This window comes from Drosophila tropicalis, unplaced genomic scaffold (assembly GCF_018151085.1).
Source record: "Drosophila tropicalis isolate 14030-0801.00 unplaced genomic scaffold, ASM1815108v1 contig_845, whole genome shotgun sequence".
NCBI classification, from domain to species: Eukaryota; Metazoa; Arthropoda; class Insecta; order Diptera; family Drosophilidae; genus Drosophila; species Drosophila tropicalis.
The window spans coordinates 12276265-12295364 of NW_027173338.1; the positions used below are offsets into that span (position 1 = coordinate 12276265).

Genomic DNA, 19100 nt, shown 5'->3' on the forward strand with positions numbered 1-19100 from the left:
TATAATGCCAACTTTTCTCATTAAATTTTATAAAAGGCGGCATATTTTAAACTTTTTCGACAATAACGGCATTATCTCACCTGGTGAGAATTCAGACAAAAAGGAAGAAAAGAGAGCGGCAGGAGGTGCGATGCAGTAGTTTGGGTAAGCGCTCAAGCGGTAAGGAAACTTAATTTCTATTCATTTGCTAAAATAGAAATGAGTATACCTATATGTGAGTGGTGGAGTGTTCGGGGAGTGGTGGCGAATAAAAATGGGTGTTGGTGGTACTGGTGGGGTGAAGCAGTCATATTGGCAACGGAAATGGAAGCGAAAACTTTTGTCTTCTCACACACTCACGTGGATATAATGCCACGACAGAATGGATGAAAATTAAGAAAACTAAAGGTAAGCAGATTAAAGAAGCAAAGCAGCTAAAAGTAGCTGGACGAGCGAGCGGTGGGAGGGGGGTGCATTGGCTTTGGGTCTGGGTGGGAATAGTTTTCCAATTAAACTTTATCCTTTTGCTTTAATTTACCGGTTTCATGCCTTGTCGCCTCTTTCAACCGCAGTGAGACATATGGTGAAAGAGAGTGAGAGAGAGAGAGAGAGAGAGCGAGAGAGAGAGAGACAACAACAACAGCGGCCTGCCAAAATCCCATTTTAAAGTTTGCTTTTGATTTTCTTTTTCTTCCTGTCAGCTTTTCTCAGTTTTCCTGCAGCGATTTCTTTTCGGAAAGTTTTTAGGCAGATGGCTGCAGCATTTTTCTTGGGAAAAGCATTGACCAAAGAGACAAAACCTCGAGAATCTGTCAAATTCGTATATTATATACACCAATGTACTAAGTATGTATGATCCTTCAAACCCAGCACAAAGAAAGGCAACTCAAAAAAAAAAAAAAAAAAAAACCGTCAAAAGAAAACGTAAAAAGGATGACAAAAATTTGAACATTTTTCTCCCAGAATTGTTTCATGTATGCCAATATTAATTTGGTCAATTTATATTTTATTTGGAATTTTTAAATTGGTTACGTTTTTTCGGGAAGCGGCGGGATGCAGGCCAGAACCAAACATATCGCTCTGACCCATCGGGATGAGAGAGGATGAGGATCATGTGAGGATACATTTGTCTGTCTGGCTTGATATGTGCTTGTGTGTGTGTGTGTGTGTGCGAGTGTGCGTGTTAAGTGGCTTAAATGGATCGGTCCCAACATCCGAATGTGAAGGCGAATCGTAAACGAATACGACGATTGTCATAACAAGAAGATTCAACAAGGAAAAGCAGATAAAGAGAGAGAGAGAGAGACACAGCTAACATTCTCCCACATCAATTTACCTTAGTTTTGAAAATAATGTTCCTGTTTTTATTTTGAATTCAACCTATTTTACAATAAAAGAGGATTCACAAAAACCAAAAAAATATGCCTCAATAAGAGACATGTTAACACAAATCTACGTTTTGCTGAAAAGTTAGCTTCATCTTCAATATTGAAGACTTTCGACGAAGTCTCCAATTAGCATTAAACATAATTTCAACTCATTTAAAGTCTTCTACTTTAGTTTTAGTACTCTTAGGTTTTGATGATTCTGCAATTTGGAATCATCTCTTTGAGCCCATTGTCTCCCGTCTCTATCTTCATTTCCCTTGTTATGGTTATGATATTGTTGCCGCCGTTGCTGCTACAGCCCGAATCCATCCATCCACATTTATCCCGGTCCAATTGTGACTTCAAGTCCAGGTTCGACCAGACCTGGCAACAACTCGACCGACCTCGAGCCGCGAGCCTCATCTGTGCCTGTGCACAGTAGCATGCCAGATAAATCAATGTGTCAACACCTCTTTTTGTGCTGTCAGTTTTTTATGGTTTTCGATGATATTTCGCCTATTGTCGGCGGCGGTGATGACGACAACGACGACGACGCACACTGCCCATTGCTGGTTACCATTGGACCGTCCACTGACCAGTTTGCGCGTACTCCTCTATATCGTATACGTTTGGGGCCCATTTGGTTAAATCGTTTGACTTGGACTTTTGCTTCTCTCGTTTGCTGTTTTTTTCGCTCGTTGTTGGCTTTTTAGCACAAGAATTATGGCTCCCCTCCCCAGCATTCGCCCCGCACCAACAATGGCCAATGATGAAACATTTCCAGCTATGCGAGAGGCATCCACTACTGCTCCGGTTGCAGCAGCACAAACTGCAACTGGATCAATTTCAGTGGCAAACATTTAACTTGACCGCTTGTCTCACTCGTCTCTCGTCAATTTCATTGTGCCCCTGCCACCTGCTCCTGTCTCCTGCCCCCTGTCCCACAGCCACCTGGTCCCCTTTTGCTGCCCCTGCACGCGCTCCTGTGTGGTTTGTTTTCTTTTTTGGCTGTAGGCTTTCGAAATTTGAATTGTCTGGTTTTTTAGTGAAGATTTATGGCAGTCTCGTTAAATTTTAATATAATATAAAAGTTCTTTTTTTCTTTCTTTCCATTTTTCTGTTCTGTTTTGTAAATCATCGAAACGGAAGAGAACCATGGTAGTAAATGAAGCGGGAAGAAGAAGCATCGATTGACATGCAAAGCGAATTAGCCAATAAATCCGTTCTTTCCAAAAAGACCCGCCTCCGGCCTAAACTCAGCCTGCAAATCAATGCAATTATTACAAATTTACAAGAGGCCATTAAAACCAAACATTGCGTCTGACTCTGAATCCAAGACTAAGCCTTACTCTAAAAGTGATTTGCTATTCTACTGGACATCAGTTTAGCTACTCCGGCAAATTTTCACTGATGAAAATAGCAGTAGAAGCCGAATGGTAGGCGGATCCTCAGCAGTAGGCATCCAGTTAATGCCCAGAATTGAAGAAACAATAAATTGTGACCCATCTATGTGAACGTTTACAATATTAGGTACTCAGTTAGTTATAATTTAATGTTTTATGAGGCAATCCGAACTGGATTTTCGCCGGAATTGGATGAAAAATAAATGGTTAACAAGCATACAAGTCTAATGGGTCCTCAATGGTAAAATGATCCGTTTCGAATGAAATCAGAAGTGGTTACTTGTACACCAGGGCGAATGCATAATATTTATCAAACACTTTCAAGTAGTCGCGAAGTGAGGAAATATTTAGGAATTTCATTCATTATTATCCATTAAAAACACGAATTAGGTTGCAGTTATGTCGCAGATTCAACCGAATTATGCATTCCAGGGCAAACATCATATATTTTGCATTATAATGGGTAGAATTGTCGGTCGATTGCGAGTTGCATATCATTAAAGAACATACATAAATGAAATATTTGCAATTTTTATGTCTCCGCCCGCCCCTCGTCCGCTTCATTTTTATATGACCAACAATATTTGCCACTAATATGTGGCAAACAGCAACTACAATGCGAATGTGCATCTGAAATGCATATTTATGAGGCAAAGCCGCAGCCGCTTGACTGACCGTCGCCCGTCTCTCTATCTCGATTTGCATTTTGGCCGAGTGCCTAGAGCCTAGACACACAATTCCTCATAATTCCCGCTCGGAGCTGCAGCCCTTTCCCTTGCTCTTTCTCGCATTCGGTCTCTTTCTATCTCCGGCTCTGTTGCCATTGTGTGTGATTTACCTTGCCACATGCTGCAGCACGTAAAAAACAACAAAACAAAATCAGAATTCAAAATGAATTACTCTGAAATGAATGCAAAAATGGAAAAGTGAAAAAAAGAAACGGCTTTATCACAAAGTGAAATCTATAAGCCACACACTGCCACACTCTGTGGCATACAGCGAAAAATATAAATATGAATGGAAAAACGTGCTTATAAAACAAGTTCGTACTGTATCCATCAGCACAATCATTTCCAAAGTGCAATTACCTTTTAAAACACAGAAAAAAAGTAGAGAAAATACATTTGTCATACAATGCAACTTGCACTTTTTTTATCTTCTAAAATAATGCCTGGGTAGAGCTTTGATAATATAACTTCATTTGATTTCCAGGCAAATAAACTCTCGAACAATGCAAGAGTCATTACATTTTCTCAGCATGTTTCACATATAAAAATTTCACTTTATATGCAGACCAATAATATTTCCATTTGGCGAATTGGCGCATGACCTGTTACCATTTAGCTACTATTCCAGGCAACGTTTTCCTTTGTATCCCCCAAGGAGAACAAGCCCTGAAATGTAGACAAAGTTCTCTTTATGAATGTTGGAGACGAGAACTTTTTGTTTTTGGTGGGTGTGAAGAAATCCGTTTTGGCACTTGCCAAAAGGAAAATTGCTTGAGAATTGTTATGAGCAATTCGTGACCTTATCAAGTTGGACTCCATGCATGCATAAAAACGAGACTTAAAGGTTCAGGTTTCTGATCTCCTGGCACTTTAAGGTCTGACCAGTTGTTGCACAACCTGCACCCTTTTTCTACTGCTGATGCTGAACCCTTCTCTCGCGGCGGCAATTATGGCCAGCCTTGCCTCCACTTGCACTTGGTCATTAAATCATTCATTCCAGGCCATTTAATAATTTTCGCAACAAAGCCCACTGAGTAGATAGAAGAAATGAATGCGAGCGCTGGGCGTGCGCCAGGGCATAATAATTCATTAGGATGCGGACCTGGTCTGCTCATGGTCTCATAAATGTACTCGGCTCGGAACATAGGCGCAGCAAAAGGGTCGAGTAATGAGAGAGCGCTTCGCCCTTTCCACTTAGCTGCGCCCATGCCAAACAATGAGCCAAACAATAACTTAAATAGAGCTTCCAATTCCACCACTCGGTTGGTTTGAAGGGTCCGCAATAAATTGTTATGAAAGTCTAAGACTGCGAAACCGAACAGAAGGTCAAAAAAATGATAAACGGATATGAGGAAAGGATATTTTCTCGTTTCCTTTTTTCCGATTGTTGCCGTGCCATTGTCCTTGTTGAATAATTGCGAATCGGAGAGCTTTTTTCAGTGGGGGGTGACTTGATTTCAATTGCAAAAGGAGTCCAAAAGTTGAAGCTGTCAATATTTTGACTTTTCCTGCCCAGCCTATTGTGAAGTGGGCGTATAATTAATGGATTCGGCCCCCAAGCCATAGCCAACCATCATCATCATCATCATCATCGTCAACGTCATAGTCCCCCTACTTCTTCTTCTCAATGGCCAAAAATATTGTAAATGTGAATGCGAAATGGAACACAAAAAACACAAATAAATAAAAAGGGTTCGAATTTCGTTTTCGGGTTGGACTATTACTTTATTTATGACAAAATAAATTGAAATGTCAACCGATTGGGTGGAATGTCATATTCCGGAAGTTAGGAATAAATATATGGGAGAGCCACAAAGAGAGAGAGAGAGAGAGAGTAGAGGTCATTGTGTCATATGAATTTGAAAATTTGCTAGTCAAGCTCAGGACAATTGTTGGCCATTATGTTTATTGCTTCAAAAAGGCTGTCAAACTAAAGCCAAAACACATATTCATCTCAGTCTCTGTTCTATAGGTCAGAAATAAGTTCAATTACAATTCTTTTCGGGCACGAGAATAAGCATACGAAAGCGTTTTGTATTGTCCTTTCAGTTCAAAGGGCTGATGAAAAGTAATTGAAGTTAACCCCAAAAGGGCTTTTAACTTTTGTTTACCATTTAAAAACGTCACTGGAGTGACTATAAAGATTTAGATTACTGTTCTTAGCAACAGTTAGCAAGTTAGCAAGTTATTAAAGTAATGATAATTAAGGTATTTTTTTAAATTTTTCTGATTATACTTTAATTTTTGTTCTTTTTTTTGTTTTCTATACTATTCCATCAAACTTGGCCATGTTCCCTTTCCTTTATCCATGTCCAATTTCCTGCTATATCTACACACTTTTTGATCTTAGTGCGATATCCTGCTGAGTGCCTTCAATATGTCTTCATTATATAGCTTGATCTGACTCGATGTCTAATTTTGTTCACTTTGAACTTCTCAAGATCTCAAATCAAGCGATTTATAGACCGCACAGCTTCTTTTTTCAATGATTTTAACTTTAATCTTGCCGGATATTTTGATCAGCGAATACCCAGAACAGCAGGAGGTCCTAATGCCATGTGAAATCCATGAACGGATGATATTCCCGATCTCTGATATGATGTGAGTTCATTCTCACACACATAAATCGTTGAGGTAATTAGGGGGAGATAAACATAGTGATAATTCATCTTCTTAAATTGCCAACGAATTACAAATTAATTTGTAGGATTTGAAGCCATGAAATTTTCAATTTGTACCCCCCATGCAAATCGAGCGAAATGAAATATACCATTTGAGTGTATTGAAAAATTGAATAAAAAAAGACTAGAAAGAAAGAAATAATAAATATCACGGAACTAATTTAACTGCCTGGGCTCAGGAGCAGCAGGACCTTTTGCCGAGTCTCAGTCAATATTTGCATAAATTGGCAACGCTTCGTCGGATTCACGTGCACGAAGCGGCGGAGCGTCAAATGCAGACAATGACAAGGACAATGACAACTCTGAAGGCAGGATGCACATCCCTGGAATTGAATTTTAACCCGGCCCAGGACTTGTTTGTTTATTTAAGCAAGACGCAGATACGGCAGCACGGCAACTCGGATGTAATCCTGCGGCAGCGTGACCAATTAATTTGATTGTAAATTGTGAAATTTTGTATTAAAATCAAATACATCGGCAGCAACAACAACAGCAAAATGACGACAACGCGTATGATGGGAATATTAAAATGGATATAGACAACATGAAAGCCACCACCACCCAGAAGCACCCGAAAGGAGTCAAAGCCACCCCAAAAGGATAATGCCGATGCTGTCTCTCTGACTTTAAAGTCACGCACAGAGTTTGCGCAATTTTTATGATAATTTCTCGCAGCGATTGGATGCTGCCGCCATTCGCCATTCGATGGATCCCCTAAAATCTCACCTCATGTTTTGTTTTTTTTTATACATCCTTTTACCCAGGAAAGCCAAAAGGATATTTTCCGCTTGCTTGACATTTTTTTCAAATTTCGTTTTTTCCTTTATACCCTTACCCACGGGATTTACGTTCATCGTGAAGAAGAAGAAATCAATGTTCCTTATAAAAAAAGGCACAAGTCCTATGGCTTTGCATGTGTGGGTAGTAACTCTCGAGTGATTACTCAAAGTAGGGTATTCGGACTTCGGCACTGCTTAGGTTAGACCCGTCCTTCTCTGTTTTTAATAACAAATTCAACTGAGCAAAAGTTTGTTAGTCAGTCAGTTGATCGAATCGGTGAAATGTGAAAAAGGTTCCGGACGTATTTCATTTTTTCTCCGTTCTTTCCTTACGTTCTTGCAGTTCAACTCCGTTTCATTTATGTCGTGTCATTGTGTCAGTGGCCTGGGACCAAAGGCAAAAAAAGTTTACACTTGAATTACTTATTTGCATATTTCGTAAAATTAACGATTGGAAAAAATTAGCATTACGTGAACAAAGGTAATAGAAAATGACGCGCGAGGCTTGGCGGCGGAGGGTAGGGGGCAACATTTTATCACATTTTGTCTCACTTGTTCCACTGCGAATTCCATTAGAAGCGTTTACCATTTATAATTACCAAAATAGTTTCGTGTAGCAGATCGCAGTTCTATTTATTTATGTACCCTCATAAATAACACTCTCATCACTAGCCCCGAACAGGTATCCAATCGATACCCACCTGTTGTGGGGCTGTCGTGTTATTCGCATGTTTTTCATAAAACAAGGGGGCCATAAAGTCAAATTTCATATTTCATATTCATCAGTATTTCGACTCACGTCGCTGCGTGTCGTGGCAATCATAATCATCACGCATTAAAATCATAAATTTATGATAAACCTCACATTTGTACTACGTTACATGATATGATATATGTATATACATACATATGTACATATGTATTCCATTCAGGCAATTCGATCGATCCACCACTCCCTGACAAGACTACATTATAGCTCGAAAGCGAAATCGATTCGCAAAGACCACATATAATACCCAAAATAAAGGTTAAACAAATATTTCGAAAGCTGAATTATAGAAAATGGTCAGGTTAACTTTATTAATTAAACTCCCGTCAGGCTAATTTAATACTATATCGAATATTAAAAGAGTTTATTTTATTGTTTTAATTTTCAACAGGTATTCTTTTGACGGATTTCCCGTAGAACAAAGTTCAGCATTTTAGATTGAAGCAAATTGAACATGTTGTCTTAATCCAGAATGTTGTTCGACAGCTGATAGTTACTCGATGACCAACATGTAGCCGCAATATGTTTATACTCGCTCATAGATGCAGCATCAATGAGCAACTCCACTCCGTTCGAGTCCACAATCGAGCTGCATTAATAAAAACCTGACTAAATCTGACTGAGTGACTGACTGGCTGACTAGAGAGGCTAAGCCAATAAAAAAGGAAAAGAAAATAGAATCATAAATCAGCAGATTAATATTTTATGAAGTGTATTGTGTATCCTTGTCTGTCTCTCTGTCTGTGTGTCTGAAAGACGCTGCCCAATGGCCCAGCCGTGAATTCGGCATGAAGGAGGAAAGGTGGGAGGGTATCTTTCCCTCTCATCCGCTATCTCATTTTTCCCTTGTCTTTCCTCTTTTTTTGAACAAACGACTTCCCTTTGTTTACCATAAATTCGTTAATAGACGCTGCCGCGTGTAAACAAATCACTTAAACATTTTCAAATTGACGCCTGACATGATTTTTTTTTTCTCCAACGTCCCGAACTTCACCCTAAACACACACACAGCTACATACGCTTTCATATATACATATGTACATGTGTATGGATATATACAGATCGATAGATGGATATTTATTTAGTTGTTGAAGTACTGGAAGTATCACAAATTGTAAATCTACTTGTTACATTGAAATTTTCTTGTTGCAGCTTGTCTTCATTGAGATGGAGAGTGAAAAAATGAAACTCGAATTGGAGCAAAGGCTTGAACTTATGTATCATGGAAAGCGTATCAAGAAGTATCAAGAAAGTGTTGGCAAATAGTTTTGAAATTTATATGTATAGAAGAGGTATAAGTTGATTACTTACACTTTCTTTTGTTATTAAAAGTTCTGTCTTAAGGTCATCTTTAGAACAACAATTAACATTAAACTTTGGATTTGTAAGGGAAATATATTTTAAATCCATATTATAAAGTGGTCCCCCTCGAAAAGAGGCAACTTCCTCGCCACGTCCATGCGAGAAAGAGTACAAAAAATACTGTCAAGCTTGCAATTAGTAATCAAACATCGGCCATCGCGACATGAGCTGCTCGGTAGTCAACATTGCTTCAGATACAAATGTATCTGCTGGTCGTAAATAGATAGAGACATACATACATATGCCAAAAACCGGCTACTCAGTTTGCCAGCCGTATGAAAAGTTCAATTAATTAACCGGCGATTTTCACTCTCTGGGCATAAATTTATAATAAATGCATTTTTCCTCTTCTTTCTTTTATTTGTGTTTTTTTTTTGTTGTGTGTCTGTATGTGTGTGTGTGTGTGTGTGTTGTCGAGGACGTCGCGGCGTCTGCTAGCTGCCAATACAATTCATTTGCGCCACATCACATAACACAAATCCCTCCGCACCTCCGCCCCATCGCACCTGCCCCACTTGCTCATCGATGGATGGAAACAAATTGTAGCTCTCGACTCTTGGCAGTTTCCAGTTTTCCACTCCATTCACTATCTCCCTCTTCCTCACTAACTTTTAAAGAGTCTGTCTCTGCTTCGTTCTGTCTGCCACTACCATTCTTACGTGTCTGCATACAAACATATTTTTTTATGTCTTTCGTTTTCGTTTTTTATCTGTAAACAATAATTTTTAGTATATTCGAATGCGTCTGCAACTACATCTTCTGCAGTTGGTGCTGCAAGCATCCAATTCTAACGTTCATGCTGCAATCTGTGTTTACATTATTAAATTTTTCAGCGATTGCCCTAAGCGCTAGGTAAATATCATAAATTTAATGTTTTCCGAATATGCTTAACTAAAGAAAAACTATTAGAAAATACATATACGTATAGGCGCCTTTTTACTATGACTAAAGAATTTACATATGTATCTATATGCCACGAATTTGAATCACTCATAAAAAACGATGAAAAGTGATTGCAAATTATAATCTGGGACTCATATCGCTCTCTCTTTCTCCCTCTCTCTCTGCTGAAATCTACATCCCATAGTTATAAATTGTTATACATACTGGGAAAAGTTGTATCAATTATGAATTTTGTAAGAAAACTAGTTTTACATATAGTTTTAATTAACCAAATAGTCGACATATGATAAAAATGCGTGGCATAAGCTAGATGATCCATCGATTGATAAAACAAATTAGCACCTCAATCACTCGGTTCTTGTGATTCATTCCCCGCTTTTCGTTCTCACACTTTGGGAGGATCGAACAAAAACGTGTAGCGATTTGAACGACTTGTAATAAACTCATAATTTATAAATTCCATTAGATATTCAGTAAGCATAAAACTGCAAAAATAATTCCCATGATCGACCAGACGTGGCACAACAAATCACTGAATTTTCAAAACGACATCGAAACACAACAACAACAATAAGAAGAAACAAAACTTCCCGAAAAATGCAAAATAAATAAAAAGCAGACAATTTCCCAGCACGTTTGGTGGACAAGCTCAAACCCATTAATTAAGTTTAAGTCAGACGCCAACTTGAGTTAGATACAAATTATAAATTTGTGTTTTTTTTTTCGCTTAGAAAAAGAACTTCAAACTCTGCGCGCAATTAAACAAATTTATAATTCCAATTGGCGACAGTCAGGAATTAAAATTACATCCAAGTACGTGGCAGGTAGAGCACAGTTAACGCAGGCGAAGAGTAACAAAAAAAAAATGGAAAAAGAAAAAATTAACAGAAGAACCAATAGATTCCAAAGCGATAAATAAAGGTTCAATTTTCCGTCATAAAAATCATTGGAAAACGTGATTGAAATCTATGAGCCCGAGCGACACATATCGCACCAAACAACATAGTCGAGATATGTATGTATGTATAAAGAGGGGCAACGCTGCGTCGGCGCTGCGCATGCGCAACACAGTTGCTGTTAGCTGATTCGTTGGATCGTTTGGATTGTATCTCGTATCTTGTAGACACATTTTTCAGCTAATTGTCAGCGTTGACTGGCTGTTGGATGGTTGCTTTGGCCCTGACACTTAGGCAATAATAATTGTCAGAGCTTTTGACTTAGGTTCTTTCTGTTTTCTACTCTTCACATTCAATTAAATTGTCAAAAAGTTGCCGCTGGCGCCATGTGGCACCGATAGTCAACAAGCAGCAACAGTTGCCTCTACAATATCAATTAGCCAGCGTTTAAGCGGCTTATTCAAATTACAAGAAATTATATTTATGCAGTCATAAAAAGCCATTTTCATCGACGCCTTCAAATCGCCAGCAGCACTTGGGGCAATAAAAAAAATGTTTATAGTCTGTTTTTTTTCCTCTTTTTCTAAATACGATACTAGAATGCAAATTAACCACCGATGTGGGTTCTTATTGGTAATAATTTTTAAATATTCGCATTAACAAAGTGTTAGAAAGCGTTTAATTGACCCTTTAAACTTAAACTTCATTAGGAAAAACTATTTTGATCTCTGCTAGGCCTAGGTCGAAAATTGATGCAACCAAATATCATTAACCTTCCTAAATGGGTTTTCCTATTAATAGACAACAAAAATGTCTTTCGGATTGGGCATTAAGTTGGTTGCATTGACTTGACATGTAGAATTATATAGCCAATGTGTATGCACCATCACATTTGCAGAGTTTGCTTTTTTAAATAACAAAATGCGCACTCAGCAAAGTTGCATTTCAGGATATGAAGAAAGTACATTCACTCAAGTACAGATACATTTCACCCCTCTTTGCTCTCAAACATCTTCTCTTTGCTATCCCTTTCTGTCTCATTATACTCATTGGATAACATAAAGGTCAAAAGTTTTTCGTTTGCTGTTGGAAAACTTTCATTGCCGCTGCAGTTTTTGCTTTATCAAGCGTGTTAGTGCTGCAAGGATACACACACAGACAGCATATATACAAGAACACACACACACGTATGTATGCACGTATATAGAAATACCGTTCCTCGCGCCTTAAGTGCGCCATATCCTTGAGTATATACACTGTAAATGTCCGCCCCCATCGCCTGCGACCCCAAATCTGGGGAAAAGGTAGTTTTCATATTTTCTCCAGCGATAAGCAGCCATGTCTGGCGCACTTAACGTGTGCGGGAAAACAAAAGGAGAAAAATGAGAAAAACCAAAACGAAAAGAAGGAAAATTTCTACTGCAGCAAATGGCAAAGCATAAATTTATGTAAAAAGATCTGTGATTTATAATGGCCAGAACAAAAGGGAAAGAAAAGAAGAAAAACTTTTATTTCACCCAGGAAAAACCACCCACGTTTAATTTATGGAATTTTAGTTTTAACACCGCAACTTTTCCACCAACTGAGTGTGAATGTGTGTGTATGTATGTATGTGTGCCCCACGTGTGTGTGGGTGGGAGAGTGGGTGGCTGGCTTCCTCGTTGGGTCGACCTCAACATGTAGAAAAGTTGAAAGTTTCAATGCCCATAAATCAGATGCACTTTCGGGCATTTCCGTTTGTGGAACTAACCAAAAAAAAAAAAAAAAAGAACAAGGGAAGATCCTAGCAGGCAAGGATGGCGAACTGGTCAGGAAATTAGCTCTGCCCTCACCTTTAGATCTGTCCGGGTCAAAAATTGCATCGATTGCAGTTATTGCAGCCATTTGTGGCCATGTCTCCCTGTCTGGCAGTTGAGTGACTGACAAATTCCAGCCATTTGCTTAAAGTATCCTTTTTTATTTAGTTTGCGTTTTCGGTCGTCGGTTGCCGATTGTGGGACTAATGACATACAGCTTCACGTCAAAATTCAATTTGTTGTGGGGGGCTCTGTTGTGGGGGGGCTCCCCTCCTTACACACTCATAAATGATGATGCCTGTACATGAAATATCAAGCAATTTTCCTAATTGCCTTTAGGTATTTTTGCTCTTCTTTTACCCAGTTTCCTTTTTCTTCGTTTTTGTGTGGGGCTAATTGAGCTTTGCTCATTAGATGGGGGAAAAGTCCCTGAAAAACACGCTGCTTCTACATACTATGCTTCTGGCTCGTAAATTATCACCATAAGCCAAACCCAGGAAGGAGGTCTTCGAACATGTATCTCATAGATACTTTTTGCTCATATTTTTTCTTAAGGTTAAGCTTTAGAAGGAATGAACCCTGCATAAAGGACGATAGCCATCGATGGCTGGCAATTTCCAAACAACGAACTTTAGCAAATCCGCTTTGATCCCATATATGGATGTCATAAAAAATTGAAGTGAATCCTTAGAAATTTCATAGATAGATAGATAGATAGAACGAGAACCATGCGGATGAGCTGGAACAGTGTCGCATCTGGTCAAATATTTGTACACACGCACAAAGGGCAGGCAAAGCCACTTGTGTCCGCTTCGTCAATTTGCCATAATTTGAAGCACCACACCGCACCGAACCCTACCCCGCCCACTTCTCATCGAACACTCTGGTACCGTGTTTTTTTGTTGTATTTTATAAGTGTGCATTTAATTTTGTTTAAGTATATTTAAAATATTTTGTATGGCAAAGGACTTGCTGACAGCTTTTTTGTTTGTCTACTCGACACGCGACAAGTTTACCCTCCACTCTGCCTGCGGTCAGGGTGGGTCTGGCCTGGCTGGCGGTTAGTGGATAGAGGCAGTGGTGTGTCGGGGGAGATGTTTCAGTCAGTAGCTTATGTTGTTGGAAATCAGAGTGACAAGATAATAAATAAATATCAAAATATGTCATAAGAGAGATTTTCAAACAGATGAGAAATGAACTTGTCTTTGGCAAAGCCGGTTGGTGAGATATTTTGGGGGTAAAAAAAGTACAAATGAGACTTTGGCAGTGACGAAATGCGGCTTAGTTTTAGTTTGGCTAAAATGGAATAAAAAGAAAAGGTAACTCTAATGAAGTAGGCAATATAAAAGAATATAGTATATTAATAATTGGGTATTCCGTGACTTTAATAATAAAATAATTCATCTAAGAAATAAGTCCAAGAATCTCAGTGTCGGACACATTAAAAAATAAATCCCTAGAAAAATGGAAGTCAAACAAAGTGCTAACTGACACTCAGAGCCACCTCACATAATGTACCCGTTCGGCTGGTTTTTCACTCGCCCACTCACCTACTTGACGGTAATTTCTGTCTTGGCGAGTGTTTTAAAGGGGTTAAACGACAACACCAGCCGAAACTCATATCCGACCTTGGACCGAGGGAGGGACAGGAACTTTTTGACGGTAAAACAACCCTAAAGGACTTGCATTTGCAGCAGTGTCAAATTGGAAATGCTTGTCATATCCTTCATTTATCCCTTATCCCAGCCAGTTGATACATGGATTTTTCATTTTTATGCGCTTCCAGCATACACACAAACACACACACATACATAGTCACATATGATGCTCTCAGCAGCATTCGAAAGAAGTATTTCATAAATTATTTGTCACAATTAATTGAATTGTGTGCGAGTGGGATAAAAATTTCGTATCCCCTTGTACAGGGAAAACTTTCAGCACTTCTTTCTGAAACTTTTGTCACCACTAACTAAGGCAGTGCTGGCAGAAGGGGGTGGAGTGGGTGAGGACAGACAAAAGGATGCGTCCTGCAAATAATATGATGAGATACGACATATGTGCAAACAACTTTTGTGCGGTGCTTCATATAATTGAAAATCATATAAAAAAAAAAAACAACAACAACGCACTGAAATGCGCACTGACTATATTTCTTCCTCTCCCTCAGACTCCATATCCTGGTTTCCCCTGAATGGTTTTTTTTTATATTTTGCGGGGCAATTTAGAGGCCAATATCCTGCTGTGAAATATGCGGTGATTTTCCTTGTGACTTGAATTGGTGTTAGGCGGTGGATTTTGCGCTCAGAAATGATTTATGATTATGACAAATTGTTTCTGGGCCAAACAAGTGAATTCAATAGGGGACAAACAAGGCAAATGAAAGGAATATGGCTTAGCTGGAGATGACAATATAGTCCCCCCCTTTGATCAAGGATGCATACATACATGGATAACTTATTTCAATTTAAGAGATTTCGGATGTTAGTAACTGAATTGGAATTTAATATGCTAGTTCGTGAAGCACAAACTGGGTAAAAAAGGGAATCCAAAGTAAAAACTTAAAAAAATACCTTTAAAAAAAATAGTTTTTTTCTAGTAGAACCCATATTGTTTATATTAATTAAAAATGTAAATTTATTTCGTAACATTGTTCTCAATACAAACTGTAATGGGGCGTTCACTTAAGAGTATGTGAAATGTCTGTACAGGTACTGACCTTATAATACCCTTTAAAACATGAATTACAATTGTATTATTTAAAATTTTTGCTAAATTCTTCCTTTTCTTCTGCCATTTTCTTCTTAAACATGGTTGACTGAGCTCAATACCCAATGGAATGAAAGTTTATCATTTGAATATACCTGTTTTTGGAGTACGGGGTATGCAATGGGTAGAAATAAATCAGAATATTTTCATTCAGTTTAGCTCATGCAATTAAATGTTGATAATAATCAAGTAATTAACTTTCTTAATTGAAAACAATGAAAATGAGTATTTTTATGGCTAAAAAGCTGAAATGTTCCTGGGGGTTATTGTTTTTGGTAACATTAACACTTTAGTTTCTAATACATACCTCCTTATATTGCTAGTTGCTAGCACAGGTCGTCGGTCTATTAAATTTCTGAGGTTCTTTAAAAATGCATTAAAAGGGTCACAATAAACAAACAATGGGGGCTGACGATGCCAATGCCGTTGTCCGATGGCTGATGCCTGATGTCGGACTGTAATAATAAAATGCTTAAATATTTTATTTTATCCAAGAAAACTAATAAAATAAGAAAAAAGTAAAAATCGAAGCCATAAGGCGGGAGACCAAACCAGAGGCCATAAAAATGTGACAAGACATAAAGCAAATGTCCAAACAAACTGGCATCCCCTTCCATTCAGAAAGGGCCTCTCTGCACTTGCTATAGGGACGAGGATGAGGACGAAGGATGATGCCATAAGGAAGCAGAAATACAATAAATTACTTGACGGAAAATATTGATAAGATGACGCACACACACACACACACACGCACACGCACTTTCAGTCACACACAAGATGGGCAGACGCACCTCAGACTCGGACTGAGCCACAGACATGAGTTGATGACATCCAGATGATTCCAAGTCCCCGCTTGGCCTTGTTACATACTTTGTATTTTATGGCCTTCGTCTCGTCTCCCTTAGACAGTGTCGCCAAAGATGACGCATGTTGCTGGCCAAAAAGGCACCAAATGAAATGAGTTAAACGCTGCAGGTAAGTCGAACTAAGCATTGCACTTCCCCTTGTCAACAGATTGGTGTAAGGCTACGCAGCTCGACGGCAAAGCCACCAATATAACGGTTACCTCGCTGTGGGTGTAATTTGTTTATCTTGGCATATCATTCGAGTAGATGTCAAAATTAAAGCCAAACTATTTTATATTTAAGTGGCAAATCGCCTATCAAAATTTGTCAAATAAAATCAATTTCAAGATTTCAATTTAACTCAGCTCCGGCCCTGTTTAAATCATATAATTAAGTACATACATATTTGTTAATTTTTCGGCATATTAAGAAATAAACAAAATAAAAATGCTTTTGTTATTGATAATACATTTACTAAGTATATAAATGAATTGGTTCTTATCAACTTCCGCATTCGAATTCTTATCAAAATGCAAAGCTTTGCTCTGCTTCAAAGCGTAAGAAATTTCAAGTTTAATTTAAACTGAATTACAGACCAAAGCGGACGTTCAGCATTATATTTTATTTTTTAATATAATGGAACTAAAATACTTACGCTTATTTAATTGTTTAATACTACTATCGTTTCAATGGTCATTCTCGTTAGCTAGAAATGTGAGCCAGGTCAGTTGAAAGGAATTATCGATCAAAATATTATCTTTCATACATTTTTTATAAATTAGTCTTCACTGGAGGGTCGTCCGTCGGACATCGTGTTAAAACCTATTTTAGAGCATCTCGGCCAGATGATCAACGAATTCAGCTCTAGTAAACAAAAAATTGACCTAATTATTCAAAATCAAAATCAAAGCCTTATAATCGAACAACAGCAGAAACAAATGGATGCTTTACAATTGGAATCCCAAAGACAGTCTATTCAACTTGAGCGAATCGAGGATCTATTGGCGATTTGGTTTAGAAATCCAGTGTCTCAACCTCTTGCGAACACCCCACAAGTCCTCTATGCGGCACCCGAAGACTTGAGGCAAAACCTAAAACCTGAGGTGATGCCAATTCCAAATCAGACACCAGCCTTAATCGTTTTCGAAACAAGTTGCCTCGACTTCGGTGACTCCTCCGGTATACATGAAATTCAAGTGCCTGGAATCGAGCCCTTCAAAGTTCGCTGCAATAGTGAATTGGCCGGAAGCGGTTGGACTGTGATCCAAAAGCGTTTCAATGGCATGGGAAATTTCGTTAAGAATTGGTTTTGGTATAGTTATGGTTTTGGTAGTTTAGAAAGAGAATTCTTTATAGGACTTGAGAAAATATATCGCCTGACCATGAGCAAAAGATACGAGCTTCATATACATATGGAATACTTTGATAGTACCACGCAATGGGCACGTTATGATAATTTTCTCATTGGCAGTGAATACGAGGCTTATGTCCTTAAATCTTTGGGTGAATTTACTGGTTCTACTGAGGATCAACTAAGGTATAACATAAATGCAAAGTTCACAACATTTGACAGGGACAATGATGAATGGTCGAAAGGCAATTGTGCTCTGGAAAAGCATAGCGGCTGGTGGCACAAATCCTGCTCAAATGCGTAAGTATACCAAATTATCTTTAAATGCATGAAGTATACATACATACAAACATACATACATATGTATACATCGTTATATTTTTTCTATTTTAGAAATCCAAATGGCAAATATTACAATGATCAAAGGTTCGAAATTAATGGAATTCATTGGACTGGATGGCGGAATCTCAAAGCAATCACAATGATGATACGACCAAAGGAGTTCTCTGGATAAGATATTATATCTTAGATACATAAACACATTACGAAGTTACATGAAAACAAAAAATAATTCATTCAATCATTTACTTACCTTTACACATTCTTATTTTCCGTTATAATAATTATATCTCATATTCTTCTGTTTAGTTTCCGTTCAATGCTTTTTTTTCTCATTTAACTGTTCACTTTTTTCCAGGGGTTCAATAATTTGTACTTTTCCGTTATATTATTTCTTTCTCACATTTTCCCAGGGTTGCACTAACTTACACTTTTAAACTTTTACACACACTCAGACAAGCTGAGACCGCTATTTTGTGGAGACTTCTTCGGCGGCGGCATGGCCAGCGGAGCCTCTCAATGTTCTCTTCTCTTCTCTTCTTATTCGCAAAATATGAATCAAACATACATACATACATATGTGTGTAAGTACATATGTACTTACGTATGGCTACATATTCATGATCAACCAAAGCATCGAAATCAATGCGAATTGCACCATTTATTCACTGATAATTTGAAATTGATGTTGTTTTAGTTCATTTTCACTTTATTCTTTTTCAAACAACCAAAAATTAAAAATTGCACAACATTTGCCCACAAAAGCGTCGCATGCCGAAAATTGGAATGATGTTGCCAGATTGTTAAACTGGCACCGATCAAATGAGGTGAAATTCGCAAAATTCACCTAAATGAGCTTGAAGCGGCAGCACAGAGACAAAACAAGAGCATAAAAAACCCAACAAACTGTTTTTTCTGCATACTTTTAAGTAATTACAAAGATGATTCAATCCACATTGTAATCAGTTTCAATTAAATTTATTTTAATATTTTTCGCTTTTGTGTTGAACTGATCGGAGCAGCTGGTTGCATATTAAAAACAGTCTGGCAACGTCCGAATTTTCTGTGCGCGCTTTTTACCTTGTGAAAGAAGTGAAAAAGAAATAATATAACAAAAAATAACAACAATGGGTAAG

The 19100-nt window shown here is 38.2% G+C and overlaps 1 protein-coding gene across 1 annotated transcript in view; it reads left to right on the forward strand.

The window, feature by feature from the left end:
• LOC137580890 (angiopoietin-related protein 6-like) overlaps window positions 1-19100 on the forward strand; it is a 42827-nt gene that overhangs the window by 20816 nt on the left and 2911 nt on the right. The window contains exon 2 of the mRNA XM_068295036.1: window positions 17057-17925. Within this exon, the coding sequence (XP_068151137.1) occupies window positions 17057-17925 (869 nt within the window). The remainder of the gene's footprint in view (window positions 1-17056; window positions 17926-19100) is intronic.